General features: G+C 48.5%; 1 protein-coding gene across 1 annotated transcript; it reads right to left on the bottom strand.

The window, feature by feature from the left end:
* Window positions 1–9,658: 9,658 nt before the first annotated feature.
* Window positions 9,659–21,348, bottom strand: LSG1 (large 60S subunit nuclear export GTPase 1). Its single transcript, XM_014256116.2, has 14 exons — window positions 21,255–21,348; window positions 21,064–21,181; window positions 20,687–20,807; window positions 19,996–20,082; window positions 19,023–19,109; window positions 16,868–16,928; window positions 15,989–16,165; window positions 15,164–15,589; window positions 14,762–14,863; window positions 13,797–13,940; window positions 13,362–13,485; window positions 12,677–12,756; window positions 11,871–12,044; window positions 9,659–10,587 (listed from the first exon to the last, which is right to left on the bottom strand). The coding sequence occupies exons 1-14, from the start codon at window positions 21,333–21,335 to the stop codon at window positions 10,408–10,410; spliced, it is 1,962 nt and encodes a 653-aa protein (XP_014111591.2). The 5' UTR covers window positions 21,336–21,348; the 3' UTR covers window positions 9,659–10,407.
* Between the last annotated feature and the right edge of the window lie 2,404 nt (window positions 21,349–23,752).

Raw genomic sequence — 23,752 nt, 5'->3', positions numbered from 1 at the left:
GGGCCGAGCAGGCGGTGGGTGCTCTTGGGGGCTGGGAAACCCAAAGGGAGGACGGTGCAAGGAAGAGGAGTGCACGTCCCCCTTTCACACACAGCCGTGCCTAGGAGGTTACCCTGTGCACTGCAGCCTCTTGCAGCCTTCCCTAGAGGCAGCATAGCAGGTGCTGACTGGAGACCTCCAAGTGTGCTGTGTCACTGGAAAAGGTTCTTGGGGCCCTTGATGGCTTCATCTAAGATTGCCTGACTCCCAGGAATCTGGCTGGATCCTCTCCATGGCTACAAAACTGGCAGAGATGATCAAAACCAGAGGTGTCTCCTCACAGTCCAAAGCAGCTGAACTCGTGTCACTCCATGGAGCAGAGGATACCCAGCAAACACTGAAACTACAAGATCTGCCCAAACCTGACCTGGTGCCAGCCCTGTCCCCGGCCAGGCTGGTGACCTTGGCTGAGCACATCACCCCCCCACACCACTCGGAGGGGCAGGGGCTGAGCAGGCACCTGCATCCTCAGCCCCTCAAGAAAAGCCTCCTCTAAAGCTGCACCCGCTCAGAGTATTCCCACCCTGGCCATTGTTTTGGGAATGACTGGAAAATGTCAGCAGGGCACTGGGTGCGGGTGGGGGGGGGTCAGGAAAAAGGAAAAAGAGATGATTAGATTTTTTTTAAAATCAGCCAATAAATTATATTAACTTTTCCATTGACCTTTTGTGGGGTCACATTATCAGACTAGTGAATGTGGTTCATGAAGATAGGATTATGCTCAGATTTCAAACTGTGCAGAAAGTGCATCCCAAGCAACATGCCAAAATGGAAACGTCAGTTCTGCCAGATGGGTGTGCTTCTCATTATCCTCCCAAGGAAAGCCAGATCCACCACCTACAAATATTGTATGTGTTATTAAAAGGGTCTGGTCCCCAGGGAGGCTGGGAATTGCATAACGTCTGCCTTTATCAATGGTGCCTTTTACTCCTTTCCCTTTGAGACTCTGGTGGCACAGGAGCGGCCTGTGGAGGGACTGGCTTGCCACAGGCACAGCCGAGATGACTTTATCCCCCCTGCTTGGCCAGCTTGCCATGGAACAGACAGCTGGCAGTGGGCAGCTTTCCTTGGCCAGGGCAAGAACACTGGCTTGGCATCCTGGTGCCGCCTTTGGGGTGGGATAATGTTCAAAGCATGGGGCGGTGGGGAAGAGGATGTGAGGGTGCAGCTACATGTGCTGGGTGCCTGAAAGGGAAGCACTGCTGCCCACGGCTGCCCCAGTCTCTGACAAGGCTTAGTAGGTGTTGGCAGAGCTGCAGCACTGGGCCACATCATATCAGCTCCCTATCATGAAGCCAGCAGCAACCGCGCCTTCTGCAGCTATAGCATCTTCAGGAGTGCCCCAGGGAGCAGGCAGTGTGCCAGCACACAGGGGCAGTGACCCTGCTGCCCACAGGGCTGTCCTAGTCCTCAGGGCTTAGAGAGTTGCCCTGTCCCACAGACTGCAGCCCCAGCACAGACAGAAGCCTCCTCTCAGCCCCTGCCAGCCCAGCATGGCCAAAATTAGCTTCCCCTGTGTGTGTATGCCGGGTAGAAGAGCCACGAATGTATCTCAGAAAAGCATTATTGTATTCCTTGAGCCCTATCTTATCAGGGAAGGGAAAATGGGACTTTGACAAATTGCCTCTGCAGCGGCCAGGGTGAGCACATGATTTTCGGCAATTGCCCACCCTGTGGTCGCCAGTGGCCACTATTGTTCCCAGAACTGGCTGTGCCCTGTGGACTCTGGGCAGCCATGACCCTCCTGAAGGGAAAAGAGCACAGGGCCCTGGCCACCCTCACCTTGGCTGCACCCAGTACATTGTGTTTGCAGGTGGGGGTGCAGCTGAAGTTAGACTTGATCCCTTTATCAGGAGCCTTCAAGTGCTGATAAGGTGACATCGCCTGCCTGGAGCAGGGACTTGAACTCTTTTGCAAGGGGAGATGGTTATCAGCAGTCTCTGGCAGGGCTGTGCTGGCTCTGCAGCCTCCCAGCTGGAAGCAGAGCTGAGTTCTGAGCCTGGGACAGATAGGAAGGGTTTGTTTTGCTTTGCACAATGGCTGCTCAGATCCTGTCCAAAAGCCGAGCAGAGAGCACGGCAGGGCACTTCAAAGACACTCAGCTTAGTGCTGTCACCACACAGGGGATCCAGCATGGCCAGCGGCTGTCCTGCCCCTGGGACACTCAGCCTGACCCCAGGGACAGCTTGGTCCCTGAAATACCCATTGCAACAGGAGACATGGTGTTCCCAGTCCCAGTGCAAAGAGTATCATCATCTGAAGAGCTTATGTCATCTCACCAGGAAGTCTAAGAGGCACCCACAAACCCATCTCTGCCTGAAAAGCATCCATGCAGGGAGGAGAGCAGGGAACTCCTGTGATCTCTCCACTCCTTGCTGCTGCAAGGCCACCTGGGGACCATGCCCAGCAGGGTCGTAAGGACCAAAAACCTGTTCAATGGGTCCACAAACCACATTCTCTGGCAAAGCAGGGAGGTGCTTGGCTCACATCTGCTGCAAGGTTCAGGGTAGGAGAAGACCACGGGGTGACTGATGGCCAGTCATGATCCTGCAATGGGGACATTCCTGATGTTCCACAGGGGACCCCTGCCTGGCCTGCTCAGTTCACCTGGGAGGGGGAACAGCACTGGGACCATGATGGATGCCTGCAGCCAACCTCACTGCATGTGCAATGCACTGGGAAACGCTTCATCTCCCTAAGCACAACTGTGGTTGCTGGTGGGGTGATCTCCACCAGAGGTGCTGGTGCCAGTGGTAGCTCTGCAAATACCCCAGCAGAAGCAGCCAGTGAGGGTTACTGGGGGCAGGCAGAAGTTACAGCAAATCACGTTTCACAGCTGTGCAACACCTACCTGGTGTTTTGATGCTGCATGACCTTTTTGGCTCTGCTGCTGGCTCCTGCTTCCCAGGGCTGGATGAAGGGAGAGATTGACAGGTGCTGCAAGTGTCAGCCACGCTGACATCAGCAAAGCTGCTGCTGACTCCGGCATTCCTCCCTATGCCTACAGCTCAGCCCTCTGGTTTCTAGAGCTGGGTTGTCAGAGTGAAACCAAATAGGAAAACCCTAGGCGGACTGAATACAAGATCTGAAAGGGCTGAGGCCACTGATGTCCCCTTGCTGCACCTCAGGGCAGAGGACAAGTGCAGCTACTGGAAAATTGCAAACCACAGGAGTGTGTGATGTGCCCCAGACCCTCCTGCACAGCTCTTCCCTCGGCCAGATCCCTGAAATGTCCCTTCCCTCAGCCTGACCAAACTCCAGTCTGCACCTTCATGGCTCCCACCCTGGGACCTTCATGAGAAGGGACCAGGCACTGCTTGAGAGGCACAGCACCCACCCCACTGCCTTCTGAAGTGAGCTGTCAATGATGGCAGCCCTTGGGACACAACTCTGGGGCCACCCCAGAGCAGGTCAGCACGGGGTAACCTCCTGCAGCCCACCCTGCTGCTCCCAGTGCCTCAGCCTGGGGGCTTCCTGAGCCAAAGAGCCAGCCCCAGCCTGCCTCCCTGAATTCCTCTCATCATTCATCCCAGTCTTGCTGCCCAAAAATAGCCTACAATGATTTCCGCAGTTAATCTGGGCCTGCTCTGAGCCTGCAGGCTCTAATCTGAATTTAGCTCTTGCCAGCTTCATTTCAGATCTCAATGTCCCCTTACTCTGGAGACACAGCAGAGGCACTCCTCCTTTCCTTTCCTCTGCTGTGCTAATGGTACCCACCCCATCACATCCCCTCTTTGGGACAGGACAGTGCTGCACAGGCTCACCCCTATCCTTACTGAGATGCCATATGTGCCCCTTGTGCCTCTTCTCGAGGCCTGTTTAGCTCTGGGCACTGGGGGCTGCCCAGTGCTGTATACACGTCAGATTCTCTTCTTGCCCTTTCCCAACCGGCTCTCACTGTACTGCTCCTATGGCCAGCCTCGTCTTTGGCAGTACCTAATCCTGCTCCCAGCCCTGCCCACATGGACACTACTGAGGAGAAGAGAGGGGAGAGGGGAGAGGGGAGAGGAGAGAGAGGAGAGAGAGGAGAGAGAGGAGAGAGAGGAGAGAGAGGAGAGAGAGGAGAGAGAGGAGAGAGAGGAGAGAGAGGAGAGAGAGGAGAGAGGAGAGAGGAGAGAGGGAGTTGGGGCAGACCTTAGACTTGCCTTTCAGTACTTGAAAGGGACATGCCAGAAAGATGAAGACAAACATTTTAGCAAGGCCTGTTGTGATATGACAAGGGTTAATGGATTTAAAGCAAAGGAGGATTAATTTAGATTAGGTATAAAGTAGAAATTCTTTACAATGAGGGGAAAGACAGGAGAACAGGTTGTCCAGAGAAGTGGGCATCCCAAGAAATGTTCAAGGAAGGGTTAGATGGAGCTCTGAACAGCTTGATCTAGCTGAAGATGTCCCTGCTTATTGCAGGGGTGTTGAACTAGACAGTCATTGAAGATCCCCTCTGACCCAAACTATGCTGATTTCTTTTGCAAGAGTGTAAATGAAGGACACAGGTGGTCCCATGGGATGGGGCAGGAGCAGGCCAAGGTTCCTGTTGGTCCAAGGCTGATTGTGAGGCACTGAGAACACCATGCCTGCTGCACACCCCTGTGACAGCCAGACCTGCCGGCTCGGGAGATCCCGGCTCACACAGACATCCTCCTGAGCTTTAGACAGCGGCCGAGGTGCCCACCCCAGCGACAGCAGCAGAGACTTTTGTTTCACTTGAGGTTATCTTATCGCCATAGGAAAGGCAATACAGCAGAAGAATTTCCTTTCCTTTATGTTTCCAGCCTTTCCATTGTCTGGCGTCTGGAATTCTGAGCCTTGCCATTCACCAATGTGCTCAGGCTTTTGGAAATATGAATGCAGGACCTTCTTATCTGCAAGGAGCTCTTTTTGCTGCTGCAGGCAAACCAGGCAGGGTCTGGTGGCCCCAGGCCCCATCCTCACCCCATTCATGAGCTGTGCATTTTCCACTACCCAAGGCTGTGCCAGCTCAGTTCATTCAAAAGGATGGCAGTGCCAGGCAGCAGAGCTTGATGAGAATTGACCAAGGCATTGAAACACCACGGTCTTCCATTTCTTTCTTCCTTACATGGCAGACCATGAGTGCTGGGTCAGCCCCCACACAGAGCACTGAAGACACACAGCCTGCTAGACGGGTTTCCACTTCACTGGTCCATGGCTCGTGGTGCTAAAGTTAGCAGCCAGGGATCACCAGGAAGCATGGTGGCCACCAGCAGCGAGCCACAGTGAGGACTGATACTTTCTACTGCCTTGCTGGGTGGATCAGATGGTTTCAATTCCACTGGGCATGGCTTGTAAGCCTAAATGCAGGGGGAAACAGCAGCACAATCACAAGAGGAGACTGATGGGTTTGAATCCAGCTGTAAGGCTGCACCTCTCCCAAAGCCCCAACTCTAGAGAAGGAAGCCATCAGCGGTGAGAAAGGGGCATGCCCATGCCATATCTCAACAGGACAAGGGTGAAAGGTGCTAGGAACTGTCCCTGCTCCACCAGGCAGTGATTTAGGCACAACAAAGCATGGCAGCCTGTGGTGGCACCCCAGAGCTTCTCACCTCCCCCCAAAGAAGCACCTTCTGCAGCTTATTGCTTGTTTGGCAGAGGTGCTTGGATATCCTGGAGGGGCTGCAGCTTGTCTGAAGGTGCCTGCACACAGCACAGAGCAAGGCTGAGCAGCAGGGCTGGACTGGCTCCACTGCACCATCACATCCTCAAAGTCCCACTGTGAAGAGAAAGGAGCAGGCAGTGCTCCAGACAGGTGTCAGGGAGCCCCAGGCAGCTCCCTGGGCAGCATGGACAGCAGCCTCCTTTCAGAAAGGGGAACTGGCTGCATTTGGAACTAGAAAGCTTTTGGTTCTCCCTTTCTCCGTGGCAAAGTGCAAAGCAGAATAGTGCTAGTTTCCATTTTTCTCACATACTGCCCTTGCTGCCCAGACAAGGTGAGGAGAGGGCTCAGGAGCACACAGAATGGCCAAGCAAGATATGGAGTGGGACAAGAGTGGGAGAATCCCTTTTCCCTGGGACCCACACAGCAGTGGTTCCTGAGCATCCCCCTGCACTGCCCTGAGCACAGCCAGTTCTGAGATGCTCCAAGCAGATATTTGCTGAAAATCCTGTGAAATCCCAGATGAGCCTGCACTAGTCTACCACTGCTGAACAAAACAAAGGGGCACTGTAGAGGCTTCCAGCTTCCCTTTGCTCTGGGCAGGCAGCAAAAGCCTGGCTGGACTGCAGGACCTTCCCTCACGGATTATGTTTTCAGTGCTTAGCCTGAACTCCCAAGTGACAAAGGGCTGGTGACATTTCCAGAAAGGCAAACCCAAGTCTGCTCCACCCAGCACATGCAGTCCTCCTGCCCTGATACCACCCATGGGACAGACCCTTTTCCCACAGCCACAGCAAGAAAGAACACCGGGGCAGAGTTCCTCTGACTCAGTAGAAGTTTCTTTTCCTCTTGTCCTCACCATGACCTCTCTTCATATTCCAAGATGTCTTGGGCACCTCAGGCATTTAGTTTGGAAAGATTATTTTCTGAGGTATACTGGAGAGCTACTCCCTGCCTCTCTCCCAGCTAATCCAGGATATTTTTCCCCAATAGTTTTTTTCCTTCTGCAGCAAAAAAAGAAAAAACTCGGTAAAAAAGCTAGAGTAGAGCCACCACACAGGGAAGGGCAACAGCACAATATTGCTCCTCACAGACAAATGGGGTAAAGGAACCTGCAGGGGCCAGGCAACAGCATGAAGCTCCTCACAGGAGGGAAGGAGGTGTGACCAGAGAGGAAAAAAGAAAGATTGCTCCTTACTTTAAAGCAACATGTCTCAGGACAATTAGAAAAGAGTCTCTCAACTTTTATAGAAACAGTTTGAAAGGCCCTGGCCTCAGCTGCTGCCTTGCCATGGCTGGAGCCATGCTCCCCACTGTGGCTCCTCTTGGCCACCTCCTTGCCAGGGTGGCTGGGAGGGAAGAGCAGCTGGTGAGCCACTCTGCAGGGGGGTGGTGGGGAGCCCCGGGGACCCACACCCCTGCTGGCATCCTGAACTGAAGCAGGACCCAACCCAACACTGCTGCTGGGGGCAACAGGCTGCTCCTCTGCCTGGGCAAGGCCGGCCCCTAACGGCAGGAGAGGGGGAGTTCAGCCTCCTCAGAGACATAAAGGAGTAGTTTAGGTCCAGGCAGTGACTGCAGAAAATCAGCAAGATCCCACATGGCAGTCCCTTGCTGCAGACTCCGTTTGATCCTTGACCTGAGACTTTGGAAAGAGATCAGACACCTGACCCTGACAGCCCCACAGCCTGCAGTGGGGTGATGGACAGAGGACTTGTTTGTGTAGTGCTGGCTTTGCCAAGCTGAGGGCAGCAAGGCTCCTACCTCACCTGCCACCAACTGCACCCACAAGAGTGGCTTAGGGATTTGCATCCTAGCATCCCCTACCCCTCAACTGCTCACCCATGATGCTTCAGATTTCAGGAACAGAGTAAAAAGTACTGCTCTTCCTCAAAAAAAGACTGCAAAACACATTTTTGTAGTAGATAGCTTATATTGCAGCTCAGACATGCAATGGCAAGTCCTGTGTGTGAAGCAGAGCCCCAGTTCTCTGGATGTCCAGGGCACAGGTGGTGAATCCACCACAGGCTGCCAGTGCTGCCCCGCAGGTGTGACACCCAGTGCCATGCACAGCACAGACTCACCTGTGTGTCTCCTGGGATACCAGGTGCTGTAAGAGACTGCAGGCTGGTGTGAGACTTCCTGAACTGGGCAGGAGAGACCTGCAGGGAGAACTGTAGTTCTCAATGCAAGTGCAAGATACCATAAAATGCCAGTTCAGGTCCAAATCATATTCCCAAACCAGTCCTGCATTTCTGCTGCAGGTGTCGGTGCTGGAGGTAACATCAGCCAGGAAAATAAGCTGCTTATATTATAAAGCAAAGCTGCCTGAAAGGAGAGACAGAGCACTGGGGGGCTGGAAGTGCTGTGGATCCCAGGGACTGGAGCCAGTTGCAGCCTGCACACTCCCTCTACATGCACAAGGCACTTGAAGAAAACAGCACTCCAAAATGGAAACTGGCCTTCTCCAGAAAGCAGTGGAGCAGCAGAGGCTGATTCACAGGTGGCCAGGGCAGAGCACAGTGTCTCCTTTGTGTTGGCTCTGACAAGTGAGCAATGCCCCCATGGCCCCACACCTGCCAGCTGCTACCATGTGCTGTACTGAGCTGTCAGCAAGGCCCAGCTGGCATTGCCCAGGGAGGGATGTGGTTCAGCAACACATCAAACCACCACAGGAAAGCATTAATTTGCCTCTTAACTGTTTTGCCCACTGCTCAGTAACAGCATGAAGTATTAACAGATCTTTACATCCTTCTTCTGTTGAGGCAAGAGTCCTTCAGCACAGCAAGGAGCAGTTTGCATTTAACACCTGAGCACACAGTACTTGCTTGGTCTTGTTTACATTATCCTCCATTCACTCAGGCAAACACTGCAAGTTGCTTGGCAGGTCTCACGGCCAAAGGTTTCTGCAAGCAACAGCAGTCCTCCCAAGTCTCAGGCCCTGGGGATTTCTGTCACTCACTGGATTTGGAAGGGTCAACACCAGCCAGTCCAGTAAAGGGGCTCATGGAGACCCAGCTAACAGGAAAGGGCAGACAATGCAAAAGAAGAGAACTTGGGTACATGCAACATCGGCTAACAATTCAAATGCTTCAAAAGGAGAAGAATAAAATAGAAAAAATGTTTTACATCTTCAATAAAAGATATTCCAACTTCAGTTTGACAGGTAATAGCCTCACACAAAACAGGACAAAAAGGAGTGTTTCTGAGCAATCAAGTCCCTAAAGCATTGTAAGGGACAAAAGCAGATACCTTTTTAGCAAGGAAAGGTGGAAAAGTCAGATCAGAGTGATTTGGCTAAGACACAACCTTTTCAGGAAACAAAGGCAAAGATTACCTTCTCCAGGAGAACTAGATTAAACAGTCTCTCCTGAGAATCTACTTTCCACTATGTACTATGGTACACTGATTTAAAATACCATTGACCATATTAATTCACTGTAATTATACTTTAACTTTACAGATGGCAGGGAACTATCTTCCCTCCAGTGATGTAATTAGGAACTCGAGTGTAGGTGCTCCAGGGGAAGCAGGAGCTGAGGTGAGAGCTCTGCTGTCCGGGGACCCTCTGCATACACCGTGCAAACTGGGTGTACAGGACACACACGAAGGGTCACAACGCCAAAACCAGCTTGGTTGCACACCCCACATTCGCTGTGGCTTTGCTCAGCAGTTAATTTCATCTCTCCATCCACATTTAAGGCCAGGAAAGTACAGAATTACAAGACAGCAATCCCTTTTTATAGTATCAAGAGACCAGCATAATGTGTTATTCCATCACCTAAAAACAAAGCATGACTCGTCTTTGTAAGCTTTTCCAGTCCTATCATTACTCCTCATGCTGAACAAGTGCACAAACATTTTCTGAGTAGAGCAGCTGAAAAGTAAATCTCACTTTAATCTGACCCCACTTAAGTGGTCTTCTTAGCATCAAATACTCATGTACTCAAAATCTTCTAACAGTCAGTTCTCTGACATAGGGCAGTAAGACAGAACATGACACATATATAGGAAGAAAAATCCCAAATATATTTAAGGACAAATTAGCACCATATTTTTAGGCAGTCATAGGGAGCCAATGTTTTAAAATACCAGTGGGAAGTCACACAAAAACAACTGATACCAGCTCAGTGTAATAGATATAAAAGCAGCATTTTCCTTGCACGGTGTGCTGTGCTCTGCTCAAGCTGGGAAACAGGGAGTGGTTACTCATTCTACAGAACAGGGCTGAGAATAGCAGAGAAGGAAGAGGGCAATAAAGATCATTTTACCTCATTTGTCAACACACTAAAGCATTTTGTCAAATCAACAAACAAGCCTTAAAGGCCAACAAAAAAAAAAAAAGACAAGCAATAGTGTCTCAAAATGTAACAAACATCACTCATTGAAATTTAACTGTTTAAAGATTTTAGTTTTACAGGGCTTGCTTGGATTGCAACAGCTATAAAATACATCCTTTATGGAAGGAAAAAACATTCCTGCACAGCTCCATCTGCTCCCATTGAAAGGATGTTTCAACAGCAGTGAAACTGACTGGGCTGGCTTCCAGATAACAGGAACAGCCAGGTCTCTTTTGTTCTCAGAAGGGATGAACTCCAGTCACCAGTGCCCACGCTCATCCCCTGCCAGGGCAATCCACTGCAGAGAGCTCCCAGGTGAGCTAGTGATGCCCACTTATCTGTTTTTTTTCCCCCTCAATTAAGGCCTGTGAGACAGGGCAGTCCCTGCCCTGAAAAGGCGAGATACTGGTGCCACAGCTAAGCCTCCAGGTGCTTCGTGATCCTGCGGATTTTCTCCTTCTTGTTCCTGTTTCCGTGTTTTTTCCAGGGCTTTCCTACCACATTGCCAGGATTGGATGCAGCTGCAGGCATGAGGCCACTGCCAGGCCGGTACCCCATGGCAGCCCGGACCCCCTTCATCAGGGCACGAACGTTCTCCTGGAAAAAGAGACACAACCACCAGTGACTGAGGAGATGTTCAACCACTGCAGTATGTCAGTAAAACCTGACACAGGCAAGTTCAAACCCAGCAGGGCCTGCTCAGCCCCTGCTCCAGAGCTGCAGGAAGGTCACGGCAGGCAGCCAAAGCCTGACAGCAGCTCCAGTTCGGCCAAGCTGTGCCAGGTCCCCAGTGTCTGCCACTGACGTGACACTGCACCCCAGCCAGTATCAGCTCCAGCACCAGGATGGATCCTCACAGTCTCTGCTCTGTGCACATTTGTGTCTTCACAAATGAATCTGGCGCCCAGGAAAGCCACAGACCAAAATAAGTTACTCAAGTCTGGAGCGTGGGCAGCACTGACGGGGCTCACAGCTTGTGCCAGCACTTTGGGCAGACAGAGCAACAGTCTGGTAATCCCAAAAATTCTTTTCAGGTCACAGTTTTCTGAAATAGCTCGCTCTTTTTTTTGAAAAGAGCCTGAGTTCTTGTTTTCAAAAGGCATGATTATCTTAGCTGTGCTAAACAAATGGTGTTCACAACCAGCTAACCAAACAGAACTGAACATGCTGTCTATAACCCATCCTCTTCATGGCTAAAAACCTGTTCTAATCTTTGTCAGGTATGCAGATCTGGTCAGTTATGGATTCCATATTTCAGTACGAGTCATTATACACTTTATCAGTAGTGTAAGGGCAAAACTGCTCCCTGTGGAATCTAACAAGAATCATACAAGTTAAGAAAAAATCCCATTTTCCACTTAATTTTGAGATTCCTTCAATGGATTTTGAATCAGTTTGTATTCATGTGATTTCAGGTTCTGAGTGAAAACCTCCAGGTAGTACTAAATCAATTGTCTTGAAAAAGCTTATCACATCCTCTAAACACATTATCTCAGGAAAAGAATGTCAGCTTAAAGGACCTGTTAGTCCAAAACCATGTTCTGGGTCAGCTGCCATGTCATTCCTTCTTGTCTTTCTTCCCTCCTGTTTGTTCCAGATTGATGTCTGATTTCTAATGACAAGGATCACCCTCCTGCCCTCTGAAAAATCATCTGTGCACACCTCATTAGCAATCTTTCTGTCACCTAGGACATTCCCAGTGATTTATGAGATAATAAAAAGAACAGAGAGCTCTTGGGTGGAAATTACATGCAGATCCCACAGCATCAAACAGCATTAACTCAACCCAGCACTTCCATCTTCAAAGTTGGTTTTCCCCCAGTAACTACAGATGAGTGCTGCAGCAAAAATTCCTAGAACAAATCTCTTTCAGAATATACCTGATGGAAAAATGTTTTGTCCACCACATTTTCAATCTGTTTTGCTTTGGTATTTTTCTCAGTCTTCACTTGTCCAGTAGCCTGCAGAGTTGTACTGTCAGGGCATCTCTGGTGTTGGTGCTGAAAATCATTTGGTTCGATACCAGGAGGTGGGTGGCAATATAACAGCTTCCCCTGTGAAAACAATGGAACCCAGTTATTACAAAAGAAACTCAGAGAGGAAAGAAAACAACTCCAAACCTAAGAGCCTGAAATTTAGGGGCTCACATTGGCAGACTATCAGTACACTTTATTTCTTCTCCCAGGCAACAACTGGCTTGACTCCTAAGTTTAAGTATTGTTCCACCTCTATGTCAAAGCACCATTTGTAGCTGCAGTGTCCAGCTACAAAAAACACAGAGCAAAACTCTGAGGAGCACCAGGGGATCCTATTAAGAAATTATCAACAATAAGTTGCTGAGAAGTGCGGCAAAAGCATGCAGTATTACAACACTCAGAGCAACAGTCCTTAGTGCCAAATATTGGTCCAGCTGTACATTATGGGTTCATCTCCTGAGTATCTGATAGCTATTTTGGGGATATGATTATTTATTTAGCTGGCACCATATTTTTAAGCAATCACCTAAGATTAGGCAGCTTGAGAAATTCAATTTATTCTTTTAAAACATAAAAGCAGACAAATTTAAAAAGTCTTTTGATACATGGTGATTTTATCCAGAGAAATAGAATTTACTTTATTGTACTCCAGTGCAACCTTTAATTCACCTCTGAGAAGGGAAGAAAACCCAGATGAAGGAAGCACTTACACTGACATAATCTTTTAACACATATCGAGCTGATCTAGGCTGGTCTGGCTGTCCATGAGCTGTCATAAAGCCCCTCATATCTGGAAGAGAAATCCAAAATGTATTCTCTGTAAGTACAAGAGAATGTTAGTATGTTCTCCTCTGCTGCCTAACCACCCATTTGTATTCTTTCTCAAAAACACTCCCTTAGAAAAAGGCTTCTCTTGGGGAAAGCAGGGGGGAAAAAAAAAAAGGCAAGAACTTTGGTGACTGTAAAGGTACTGCAGAAGCATCCTGACCTGAAAGAAATTAAAAGAGCTGACAACTCCCTACTAGCAGAGAACTGCTGGGGTTTTATTTTTATTTTAAAGGCAGATAATGAGAATTCACTGCATTCTTCAAAGTCTAATTCAGACACAGATGGTGAGAGGTATCTGAAAGGGTAAGAGCACCACACTATAGACTGGAAGGGCATTTCACCAGTATCTGTTCACCATCAGTACATCTGTCAGATGAGACTGGCAAAGCACCACTCCAACACACACAGGAGATGAGCCGTTAACAAAGACTATTCCTGAGAGGAGGGCAAGTCCTAACAAAGAGGTCCAATGCACAAACCCAAGCTGGGCCTAACTTTACAATGTTCTCCTAAGGCTATGTTCTGGACTGTGCACACAGTGGAGGTTTTAAAAGGGTCATCACTCACATCCATATGCTGTTAGAAGCTCTTCAGCTGTTGGCTTTCTATCTGGGTCATCATCTTCCCTTGGCCTTATGATATTTATTCCATAGGTTGCTTCCAAAATGTTTCGTGGGATATGCTGGCAAACATAAGCTAGTGAAGGAAACCACTTCATGATTTACAGCTACACAAGTAATCTTGCCCTCATCACTCCAAGAGCACACACAAAGAATGACTTATGGATTTTGTTGCAAACCAGAAAAATAACACAAGTTTGACAACACGACTAAGCTGAGATGAGATAGGAAAAGACCAACACAGCAGGACTGTTTTATCCAGTGTGTCCCACCTCCCTCAAAGCATGAGCATGTGTGCTGCTAGCAGGGCTGGAACATGTTACTTGGCATACTCCAGATCCAACCCTTCTGTGCACTCTCACAAACCCCATGCAAAGGATATTAGAGAAATAGGTGGAACATGGTCCCTCATCTGATCTATAGGCAGAATTCCAGAACAAATCATTTCTGCCTTGGTAGAGACGAAAGATGGCATCACCAGACCAGGGCAATCACAAAGGCACAGGCCAGGCTCCACATACAGGGTCTATATGATAAATAACCCATTAGTTCACTATGGCAAGTCAGTGTCCATGGAGGAAAAGGAACAACAAAAAAAATAAAAATAATCAAATGCATAGATGAAACATGGATGCAAATGACAATAAACAGAAATTCTACTAACACAGACACCCACCCTGCTGGTCCCAGCCAATGAATTAAGGAAATGAGATGTAGAAGACAGCAACACTTTTAAAGTTCCTAAGTAAGGTGTCCAGATGGTGGCAGCAAGATCTTCAGCTCTCCAGTCTGATGGGAAAGGAGCAGTCCAGAAACCTTTCAGTGTGTTGGACTTTTTGACACAGCTAGGTGTTTGAAAAGTACAAATCCCACAATGGTCCCACACTACAGCACTGCAGTCGCCATCTCAAAATCAAAGCTTGATCAATATGAAAACACCAGGAAAACTACAATTATTCACAGCAATGATGTAGACAGGGATAGTTTGAAACCTTGATCATAAGCTGTGTGGAGGAAGACTCACTTTTAAAAGCTTCTCTCCTCATGACTGATACTGGGAAAAAACAGGGACAAGGTAACTAAATAAAACCAGGAGATGGAAAACATGCCCCACTGCACAGCAGCTCTCATGAGTGACTCAAAATCAAACATGAGTTTAGAAACAAGAATTAGTGTTCCAAAATTACACACATCAAGATGACCCCTCTCCAACCTACTCTGCTGGCCACAGTTCAGACTGGCAGAGTTCTTAGTGAGTGCATGTGGTTTCAACTAGGTCATAATGAAGCTCTTTTCCCCTGGGGAAAAATAAATGATAAAAAGACTGATGTTATTTGTTAGCAATACCTGGAAGTGTTTTGTACGGCCTGGTGTAGCAGACACTGACACCTTCTTATTTCCAAGGATTGTGTTGATGGTTGAACTTTTGCCAACATTAGGGTAACCCACCTATGATGACAAAGAAGTGAAATGTTAACAGGCAAGGGCAATGCCAAAAGACTGACAGAGCTCTGACACAAAAGTTCTTTAATAAAAATGTACTAAAAAAAACCTAGGGCAACCAGGGGGCCACACTGAGCTCTAGGAACTTCAGTATTAATCTTTGCACAAAACCCACAGTGGTTTGTGCTTGCTAGTCTTTATAACCTTACAGGAAGCCAGGCTACTGGATGAATTTTTCCCATGGCGGGCACATGGAATTAAAATTTAGATTAAGTAAATTCCAGTTAAGCACAAATTCCAACTCACCAGCCCAACATTTACTTCCCCATCCTTCACCCTTGGTCCATCGTGCATAGTTCTGAATATCTCCAGCAGCTCATTTCTCTGTACCAGATGGCTGAAGTTCCTGACATTCCTGTTCCGCTCCTGCACTCCATGCTGCACTGCAGCACCATCAGTCCTGCTTCCCATCCTCTCTGGCGCAGCAGCATTTATGTTGTCACCAGCTTCATCTTCAGAACAGGTTTGCCAGTCCTCCTCTTCATCATCTTCACAGTCTTCATATTCATCACTGCTGTTATCATCACTCACCAGAACCTGGTTAACACTTTGCCAGGTGCTGCATGTGGACGCTCTTTCTGTGCTACTTCGTCCTGTGTTGCCGTCCTCTTGACTGGAGCCTTCATCCTCAGAACTGCTCGGGTGCTCTGCTCCCCCCTCAGCACCCAGATCCTGTGGGAACAGCAGTTCAGAGGCGAAATGCAAAGACAACACCAAGCCTTGCTGCTGGCTGCAGCTGCTGCAGTGCAGGCAGCTGTCATCAGCCACAATCCAAGAGCTGACAACTCAGTGTTTATATCACACTGGAGTTTTTTAGAGGTCTTAAGTAGGATGTAAGAAAAACCAGCCCGTTTCAGGAAAATTAAAAAAGTATTCCAAGAGGGACTGTTCACAGCTTCTCTGTGAAGTCATTAAGAAGTTCCTCTCCAGAATGAGTGTGTGCACACTCACACTATTTTTTAAAAAATTATTAAAGGATTAATATTAAGGATTAATTATTAAGGATAGCTGCAAAGCAAGTTACCAGCTGCGGCCAGCACAGACCTAGTTTGAACTGGTCACCTACAGTACCTTTGATTCTCCACACAGCCGTTGACACTCTGCCAAAGCTGACCAGAACACCACTTTGACACCCTCTTTCTCAAAGAACTGTGCCCAAGCAGCACGTTGCTCCTCACTCAGCAAATCTGCTTTGTTGATCAGGATCATGTTCTCCTTGTCATTACTGACTTCCTTAACGTAACTTTCCTGAAGAAAACAAGAGAAGGATCAGTTTGTACTCTGGTTTTGACTCCTTCCACCCCAAGGCAACATAAGAGCAGCAAGACAAATTACTTTGTGCAGCTCCACATAGTGTAGCCAAAGCTTACCATCCCTGGGTTGGTGGAAGTGCTGCTCAGCAGACAGCTACAAGAACAAATTGGAGCATGCAACTACCACAATACAGCTTGCTGCTGGCCACATGTGCAAACACCTTGTCTGCTTAGAGCTGTGACAAGATATTAATCAGCACCCTGCAGCAGGAGCTCCTAAGATAACTATTTGAATAATTTCATGTCCCCCTGATGCAGTGTTCTATAGCCTATCATTACAAACTTGTCACTTCAATAACTTTTGATCCTTTGTAATCCTCACCCACTTTTATTCCACTATGCTTTTATATAAGACAATTCCCTTATGTGAAGACAGTTCTAGTGGATAACGAGGAATAATATAATATCTGCAATGTAACATCTGCAGAAGTGCCTCTGAACCCACAACATTCTATGTGAAACACCAAAGGACAAAGAAAAATAATTTCATGCCAGAATACTTGCATCAATTAATAAGATACCCAATTAGGCATAGCAGCAAAACAGCTTCAAGGTAGCTGAATGCATTAAACAAAAAAATATATATAAACATTAGGACATAAAACAAAGACAATATTCAAGAAAGTGGTTTACTTACCAGATCTTGACATCTAAACAGAAGGGGGTTTCTGGCATCTACTATCTGGACTACAATATCACTGCAAAAGTAAAGGAAAACTCCATAAAATACTCCTTCTTACCTTGCCTCAAAGGAAGCAGAAAGACACATCAATTATTCACTTTTAGGTTTTGCTTGGAATTTTAATAGTTTTAACTGTATTATCCTACTAAATACCTTTACTGAACAACAGTGCATCTCAGCAGCCCACCTGTCCAACAGAGCCATGCTCATGCTACAAATACTGCCATATAGTGTTTCCTCCTCACCTGGCTCATTCTCCTGTACAACTGTACAGCCAGCAAGGAGGAAGAAAACATGCCAGTTTTGCCAACCCATCTACCATTCAGAAATGCTCAGCAGGCAAGAACCACAGTAGTTGTACTCTGTCTTTTAGAATGGTATTAGAAACTGTGATAACACAACTTTATTTCTGTCTATTCTCATCCTCAACTGTGGCAGTGTGGTTATGAAGATGAAGAAGACGTGGTTTTCCTACACAGCGAGATATTTTGGAACACTGTTGTCCTCCTTGCACAGAACAAGATGTACAAAGCCTCCCACAAATGACCTGCAGATTCTAAGTGTTTGATATCAGGTATTTTCAAAAGTTCCTCTGTGCTCTTTTTGTCACAAAAAGCATAAAACAATGAAAAAATAGCCTTAGACTTCAGCAAAATATGTTGCTTCCCCATGTAAGCAGGGTCTTGCAACATGCTTTTAGGAAACACCTTCCAAACCAGGTGGCCACCACATAGCAGGACTCATTAGTTCCACACAGTAATTAAATGCAATGGCTTCAGATCCCAAAGGCATTCATGCTTCTTTTGTCAAAAGCAAGGGAAAATGTAACTACAGCCTCTTCTACTAGAACTTCTCCAGGCAAGTAATTTAAAATACTGCCATCACATGCTGATTCTATTTGTTTGACAGGGATTCCTGTTAAGTCAGGGCAGCTTCAGAACATCACGGGTCAAATGGAAGATTTTCAAGCCTCACTAGGCAGTTCATTATGAATAAAAATCAATAATCCTCCCAATGGAATAATTTAATAAGCCACATGGGTACAAAGAGGGACTGCACAGTTACAGACATTCAAAGATCAATAGGAGAGAAAGCTGACACCATCATACTGGGATGGGATACAGAGAAGTTACTGAGCCACACTGCTGGGAACTAGTCCGAAGCAAATATGTGGAAAAGGCTGATAACAGATAAAATTATCTGGAAAGGTTAAAGGACTAAGTGAGTCTTCCACTCACTTCTGAGACAGCATTTTTGCTCTACATGAAATATAAAGCTTCAACAGGAGCAGAAAGGCATTAATAACACATTCCAGTCACCTCTAAACCCCCAGTACACTCACAATGCACATCATGATACCAAACAATGGACATTCCTGACCAGCACTCTCCCAGCCAAAGTCCCAGTAGCACTCTACAAAGCCCCTTCTGTGAAGGGACCAGCTCACCATGACCTCACTGGTGAAGTATTTTTCAATTTTAGGAAAGTGAGATGAGATGATCTCAAATTTAATTACTAGTGAAATTAAATGCCCCAGATAGATTAATGTAGCAGATAGAACTCTGATTGTATTACAGCTCAGCAGAGCAAACAAAGCTATTCCTGTGATATGACAGCCTGTTGTCTTCTGTGCACTGCTGCAACTTCTCTGTATGGCAAAGGGCCAAGGAGGACCAAGAGGCTCCTTCTTTCCCAACATTATTTAGTCCTTGCCTCCTGAACATCAGCTGCAGCTGTGTGGTTGAGAAAGAGAGGAATGGGTTAATCTTGGCAAGGGACCTCAAAGGCACTTTCTCAAAGGAGGCCACCCATACTGAGTTACTGAGAAGGCCAAAAAAGCAGCAGCCACTGAGGAATCTTCAGAGACTCACAGTGAACCACCTGCAGATCACAGTGCTGACAGCCAGTAGGCACCACTAAGAAGCTAACCCATCTTCATATCAAATTTTGATCACTTCCACACAAAATCCCTGCAGCGCTGATAATAAAACATTACTAACTTAATATTTTTTCATGCACTGAGATACTTGAAGATTGTCTCAAGGGCTGCAATTCATGTGAAAATACATTCAACATCACTTTTTTAAAAGAGGATAGCAAAAGACTTTACCTTCTTTCAATGACTCTCCAAAGCTGACGCCAAAATTCCAAGTTTCTTTCAAATGGGGTTAGAATTAACTTCTTCTCTTCCTCAAGGCTAAGGCAAAACAGAAAAAATGATGTTACGTTTGGTCCATGGCAGGCTGTAAGCTCACTACCAGTTCTTCCCTCGATCCAGAAGGCTTTAGTTTTGCAGAGAGCAATCAAACCAAACTCATATAGAGGAACTATTTCTGATGTTTTTTCAAAGAGATCACACACTGAGATACACTGCTGTCAGTGGCACTGGTTTAGTGGTGACACAATGGCTCCTGATCTTATCAATGTGGAAGCAGTAAAAGATGGAAAGAATGAGAACTCATCAAGAGTCTGCCTGTGAAATTTGAGAGCCACAATAACAAATGAGAGAAGTTATCCCAAGTGCCAGCAGTTTTTTCTTAACTGAGTACCACTTGGAAAAAGTAATGAAATTTAGAGATGGTACCTGAAATACCTCCATACAACCTCTGGTGTATAGAGGTATTTGGTGTATAACTTGATGTTACCACCACCTGAACAACTTTACTCAGGGCAAGTGTGGGTTTGCAGGGTGTGAGCAGACACCACCCAACTCTCCAAGCCAGAGGATGCAGCGCCAGAGCAGCACAAGCTGCTGTATGCAGGCTGGCAGCGCTGCCTTCTCTTCAGAGCAGCACTTGCTCTTAAAAGACACATCCAGTAACCCTCTACTTCACAGGCGAATGAAGAATATCACATGCCATCCTGAATTATTTCAAAAGAACACACACACACAAGACAGCTTTGCAGAGCTGACCACAAAGACATGCTGGACTGTGGCTAGGATGTCCAGCCTTCAGGACAAGCACAGAGAGCTACTGAAAAGACATTCATTTTATTGGTCCAACAAGGATACATACAACTCACTGCTTCCCGTGTCACTAAATGCCACCAGCTACTTACCCAGCCACAAGCAGCATACTCACTGGGCAAGCTGTCGCCTCCACTCGAGAAAGCAGTCTCTCTCTGCTTGCTTCAAGTCCTCTGCACTGGTTGTCCTATCCCAGCGTGGCCTATAACAAGCATATTTTGGAGTGAGTGGTTAGAAATAGCAGTCCAGCTACATTACTTCAGTAAACAGAGAACATAAACACTACACATTGAGTTATGCTGAGGTCATGGTGCAAATGTGCATGCAGCTGTTTTCAGCAGCTTTAAGTACACCTTCTTTCTTTGTTCCTTCCAAACTCCATTACGAGGGAGCATGTATACCAGATACCATAAAGCTGTTTCCTTGAACTAAGTTTTGTAGGGTCTTTAAGATGGGCATTAATCTATTTGCCATTTGCAGACCTCTCAAAAGGCTTACCAGGCAGCTGCTATAACACTATATATATATATATATATATATGTAGCACTATAGCACCTGCTATAGCAGTGCCAAGCCTTGGGACAGGAAAGCCACACCATCAGGCCAGAGAGTCCTGCACTGGCAGCACTTACATGGCAGATAGGCACCTGTGCTGTGGGTTACAGCTGGCTCATGCAGATTAGTTAGTGGCTTCTCCAAAAGCAGACTATTGCCAACCTGATGGCTGTCCTCAAGCTTGCAGCCATGGAGGGCTCAGCGACAGATCCCCACTCAGACAAGGGGCATCCAGGCCCTGCAGAACTCACCTCCGTGGGATGCGCAGGAACTCCCGATTCTCCTGGTGCAGCTGTCGAACACGCTGGGCCTCCTGCTCTGTGAGCAGGCCCGTGCAGCTCTGGGCAGACACGATCTGGGCATTCAGACGCTCTGAAGGGAGAGACAGTCGTCCAAAGCCACCTGTCCCCAGCCCTGCTACCCCTGTCACCCCATCCTGTCCCTGCTGGCCCCAGCCCTGGCTCAGGGCCTCACCACCTGCCCCCAGTTCCAGCCCGGCCAGACCCGCTGCCAGCCCCCATTCGCACCCAGAACCCAGAACCGATGTCCCCCGCCGCGGGATCCCCCCCTCAGCCCCCGGATCTGCCTCCGGCCCAGCCGCAGCCCCGGGCCCGTCCCAGCTGCTCACCGGCCACGAAGCGGGTGCCAGCCAGCTCGGCCGTGGCCAGGAACTCCTCCAGCGGGCTCTGCTCGGGCGCCGACCGCAGCTCCGGGCCGCGTTCGGCGACCACCTCGCAGGCGTGAAGCTGCCGGGACAAGACACCACCGTCAGCCCGGGCCGTCTCGACCTCTCTCCCGCCTCCCCGGCCTCCGGCTTACCCATGAGGAGGCGCCGCGGCGCTCCAGCCCGCGCTGCCGCTGCAGGCAGCGCCCGAGCCCATCGCTCCGCTTCTTGCCCATGTGCCGCCGCCGCACCGCCGACGGAAGGGGAGGGCCGACCTCCGCCTTCTACCGCCCGCTTCCACCGCCCCTTCCGCCGCCCGGCCCTTCCGCCGCCCGGCCCGCCGTGCCCCCGCGTCTGCCGCCAGGCGGTGCCACCGGCCCGGGCCCGGCCCTCGCCATCCGCCGGCCCCCGGCGATAGGACACGGTCTGAACCTGCACAAGGGGAGGTTTAGGTTGCACGTGAGGAAGAATTTCTTCACTGAAAGGGTGATTAGACGTTGGAGTGGACTGCGAAGGGAGGCGGTGGAGTCACCGTCCCTGGAGGTGTTTAAGGATGTAGCACTTAGTGCCCTGGTCTAGTGATATGATATGTTGATATGGTGTTGGACTCTGTATTACTGATCTTTTCCACCCGGTTGGTTCTGTGATCATCCATCCATCCATCCATCCATCCATCCATCCATCCATCCATCCATCCATCCATCCATCCATCCATCCATCCACCCACCCACCCATCTATCCACCCCTCTCACCCTATGGTGCTCAGCATGGACACACATCTCTCTGGCTCTCCCTTCCTCAAGTCCAGCTCTAACCCCCTCCCATCCTCCCATAGCAGTCACCAGCCCCACCAGTAATGAGCCCAGGGACACGTTCATTCCCACCCCAAGGTCGGTGCTGCAGCAGGAGGCCCTGGCAGTGGGGTGACACACAGAGCTGCCAGCCCCAGCCCCAGCCCAGCCCGTGGTAATGCCAGCAGCAGTGGGGCCAGTTTCTCTTGCTGGTTCAGCCTGGTGCAGATGCTATCAAACCACATCGTGCGAAACCCTGCCCGGCAGCCAGCCATGGGAGCAGGAGTTTGTATCTCCCTCTAGGGAAAGCCACCAGCACCTGTGGCCAAGGTTGACCCTGTGCCCTGTAACACACGCAGGCCAGTGCAGGTTCCCTTTCCCCAGTGTTCATCATCCCAATAAAGCAAAGAGTGCATGTGAAGAATGATGGTGGCAAAGAGGGATCCTTGCTGCAGCTGTGAGAGGTCCACTGTGAGGCTGCTGGCAAATCTAGCCAGAGTTTGGGCATCTTTGCCAGACATAGGACATTTCATGACCATTCAGGGAACCACTGAACGGATTTTGGCAGCAGCTGTTGTGGCGGGTCCGGGTCAAGATGGGAGAGAAGGTTAAATTAATAAACAACTTGACCTGTACTTGCTCACTGAACTGATTTATGAAGCATTTCTCCTTTATGGGTGTTGGGTTAAGGCCAGACAGTTTTCACTACGACTCTGTAATGTGTATCAGTTGTAACTGGAGAATAACTTGTCTAATCCCTGGAAAACACAGGCAGACAAAGCTTAACTTCAGGAGCTGGCCACCAACAGCATGGCAGTGTGCACAATCCCCTGCTCCTGGGTAGGAGCAGTCTTTTCTCTCTTTCTTTTTTCTTTTCTCTTGTTCTATGATGCCTCCCCATGATAAACACCCATTAGGAAGACATAGTTTTTCTTTTCTTCTTCTCTTCAAAGCAAGTAGCTCTATGGCATAAATTTCCCAAGGATGTCTGAACCTTTGCCATGCTCATCCCAGGCTCTGCCGCCACCACCAGCCTGGTCTGGCCCCTCCTATGCTTCCTAAAGGCAAATAAGAGAGATGAAAGCGGACTCAGCGGTCGCCTTTTCATTTAGGCGAGGTGCTTCAATGGCAGGCTGGTGGGCTGCAGACAGCAGGCAGAGATTTAGTAAAATCATTTCTAATCAAGTCGTCTTTAATAAAACCCTCTCAAATCTTTGTGTGAGCGCTGAAGCAGTAGTATAAGTGCTCATTATTGTCTTTCTTTTGTACTTCAGTTAAAAGTTACCTTCCCTCTACAATGCATAATCACCGGCCAGAGCAGCCAACCAGCCTGGCTGATCCCCATGCCTCAGGTCTGGCAGCACTTCTAACCCCACAGATGAGGCACGTGCAGTGCCATTCCCAGGCTGCCCAACCACAGGTAAAATGCTCTAATAATCCCATTGGCACAGCCCTGGCAGCACAGCCTCGGCACCATCGGGGTCTTTGGCTGGGGACTTTGCCAATACAGAGTGCAGAGCTCAATGGACCTCCATGGGACACTTACAGCTGTGTTCAGTGGCATAAACTGGGAACAGTCAAGGACAGGCAGAAATGCTGGTGCAGTGGTTAAAGGAGACTTGTTCACTACCTGCAACCCATCCTGGGGCAGGGAGGTTTGAGGGTAACCTGAAGAACAAAGATCTCTGCATTTAGATTGGGATGTTTTTCCCACACGTTGCCCTTTTCCCCCCACCTTTCCCCATTTCTAGACAGAAGTGCTTCAGGGACAGTTAGCTGCAGGTATTTTCTACCACCTTTGTGGGACCTACTTAAGCAATGCCCAAATTGCTCTCATTCTTGAAACAGATACATTTCTGGGC

This window comes from Pseudopodoces humilis, chromosome 11 (genome assembly GCF_049639895.1).
Source record: "Pseudopodoces humilis isolate 2021_Gansu_Grassland_sample_001 chromosome 11, ASM4963989v1, whole genome shotgun sequence".
Classification (NCBI taxonomy): Eukaryota; Metazoa; Chordata; class Aves; order Passeriformes; family Paridae; genus Pseudopodoces; species Pseudopodoces humilis.
The sequence above is the reverse complement of the archived record's forward strand: the minus strand, read 5'-3'. Positions and strand labels throughout refer to the sequence as shown.

Excerpts from the sequence above, each read along its gene's own strand:
- LSG1 (XM_014256116.2), bottom strand. The coding sequence starts at position 21,335 with ATGGGCAAGAAGCGGAGCGATGGGCTCGGGCGCTGCCTGCAGCGGCAG. Across the intron at positions 20,808-21,063 it reads TGGCACCCGCTTCGTGGCCG|AGCGTCTGAATGCCCAGATC; the intron begins GTGAGCAGCTGG and ends CTCTCCCTTCAG. Across the intron at positions 20,083-20,686 it reads TTCCTGCGCATCCCACGGAG|GCCACGCTGGGATAGGACAA; the intron begins GTGAGTTCTGCA and ends TGCTTGTTATAG.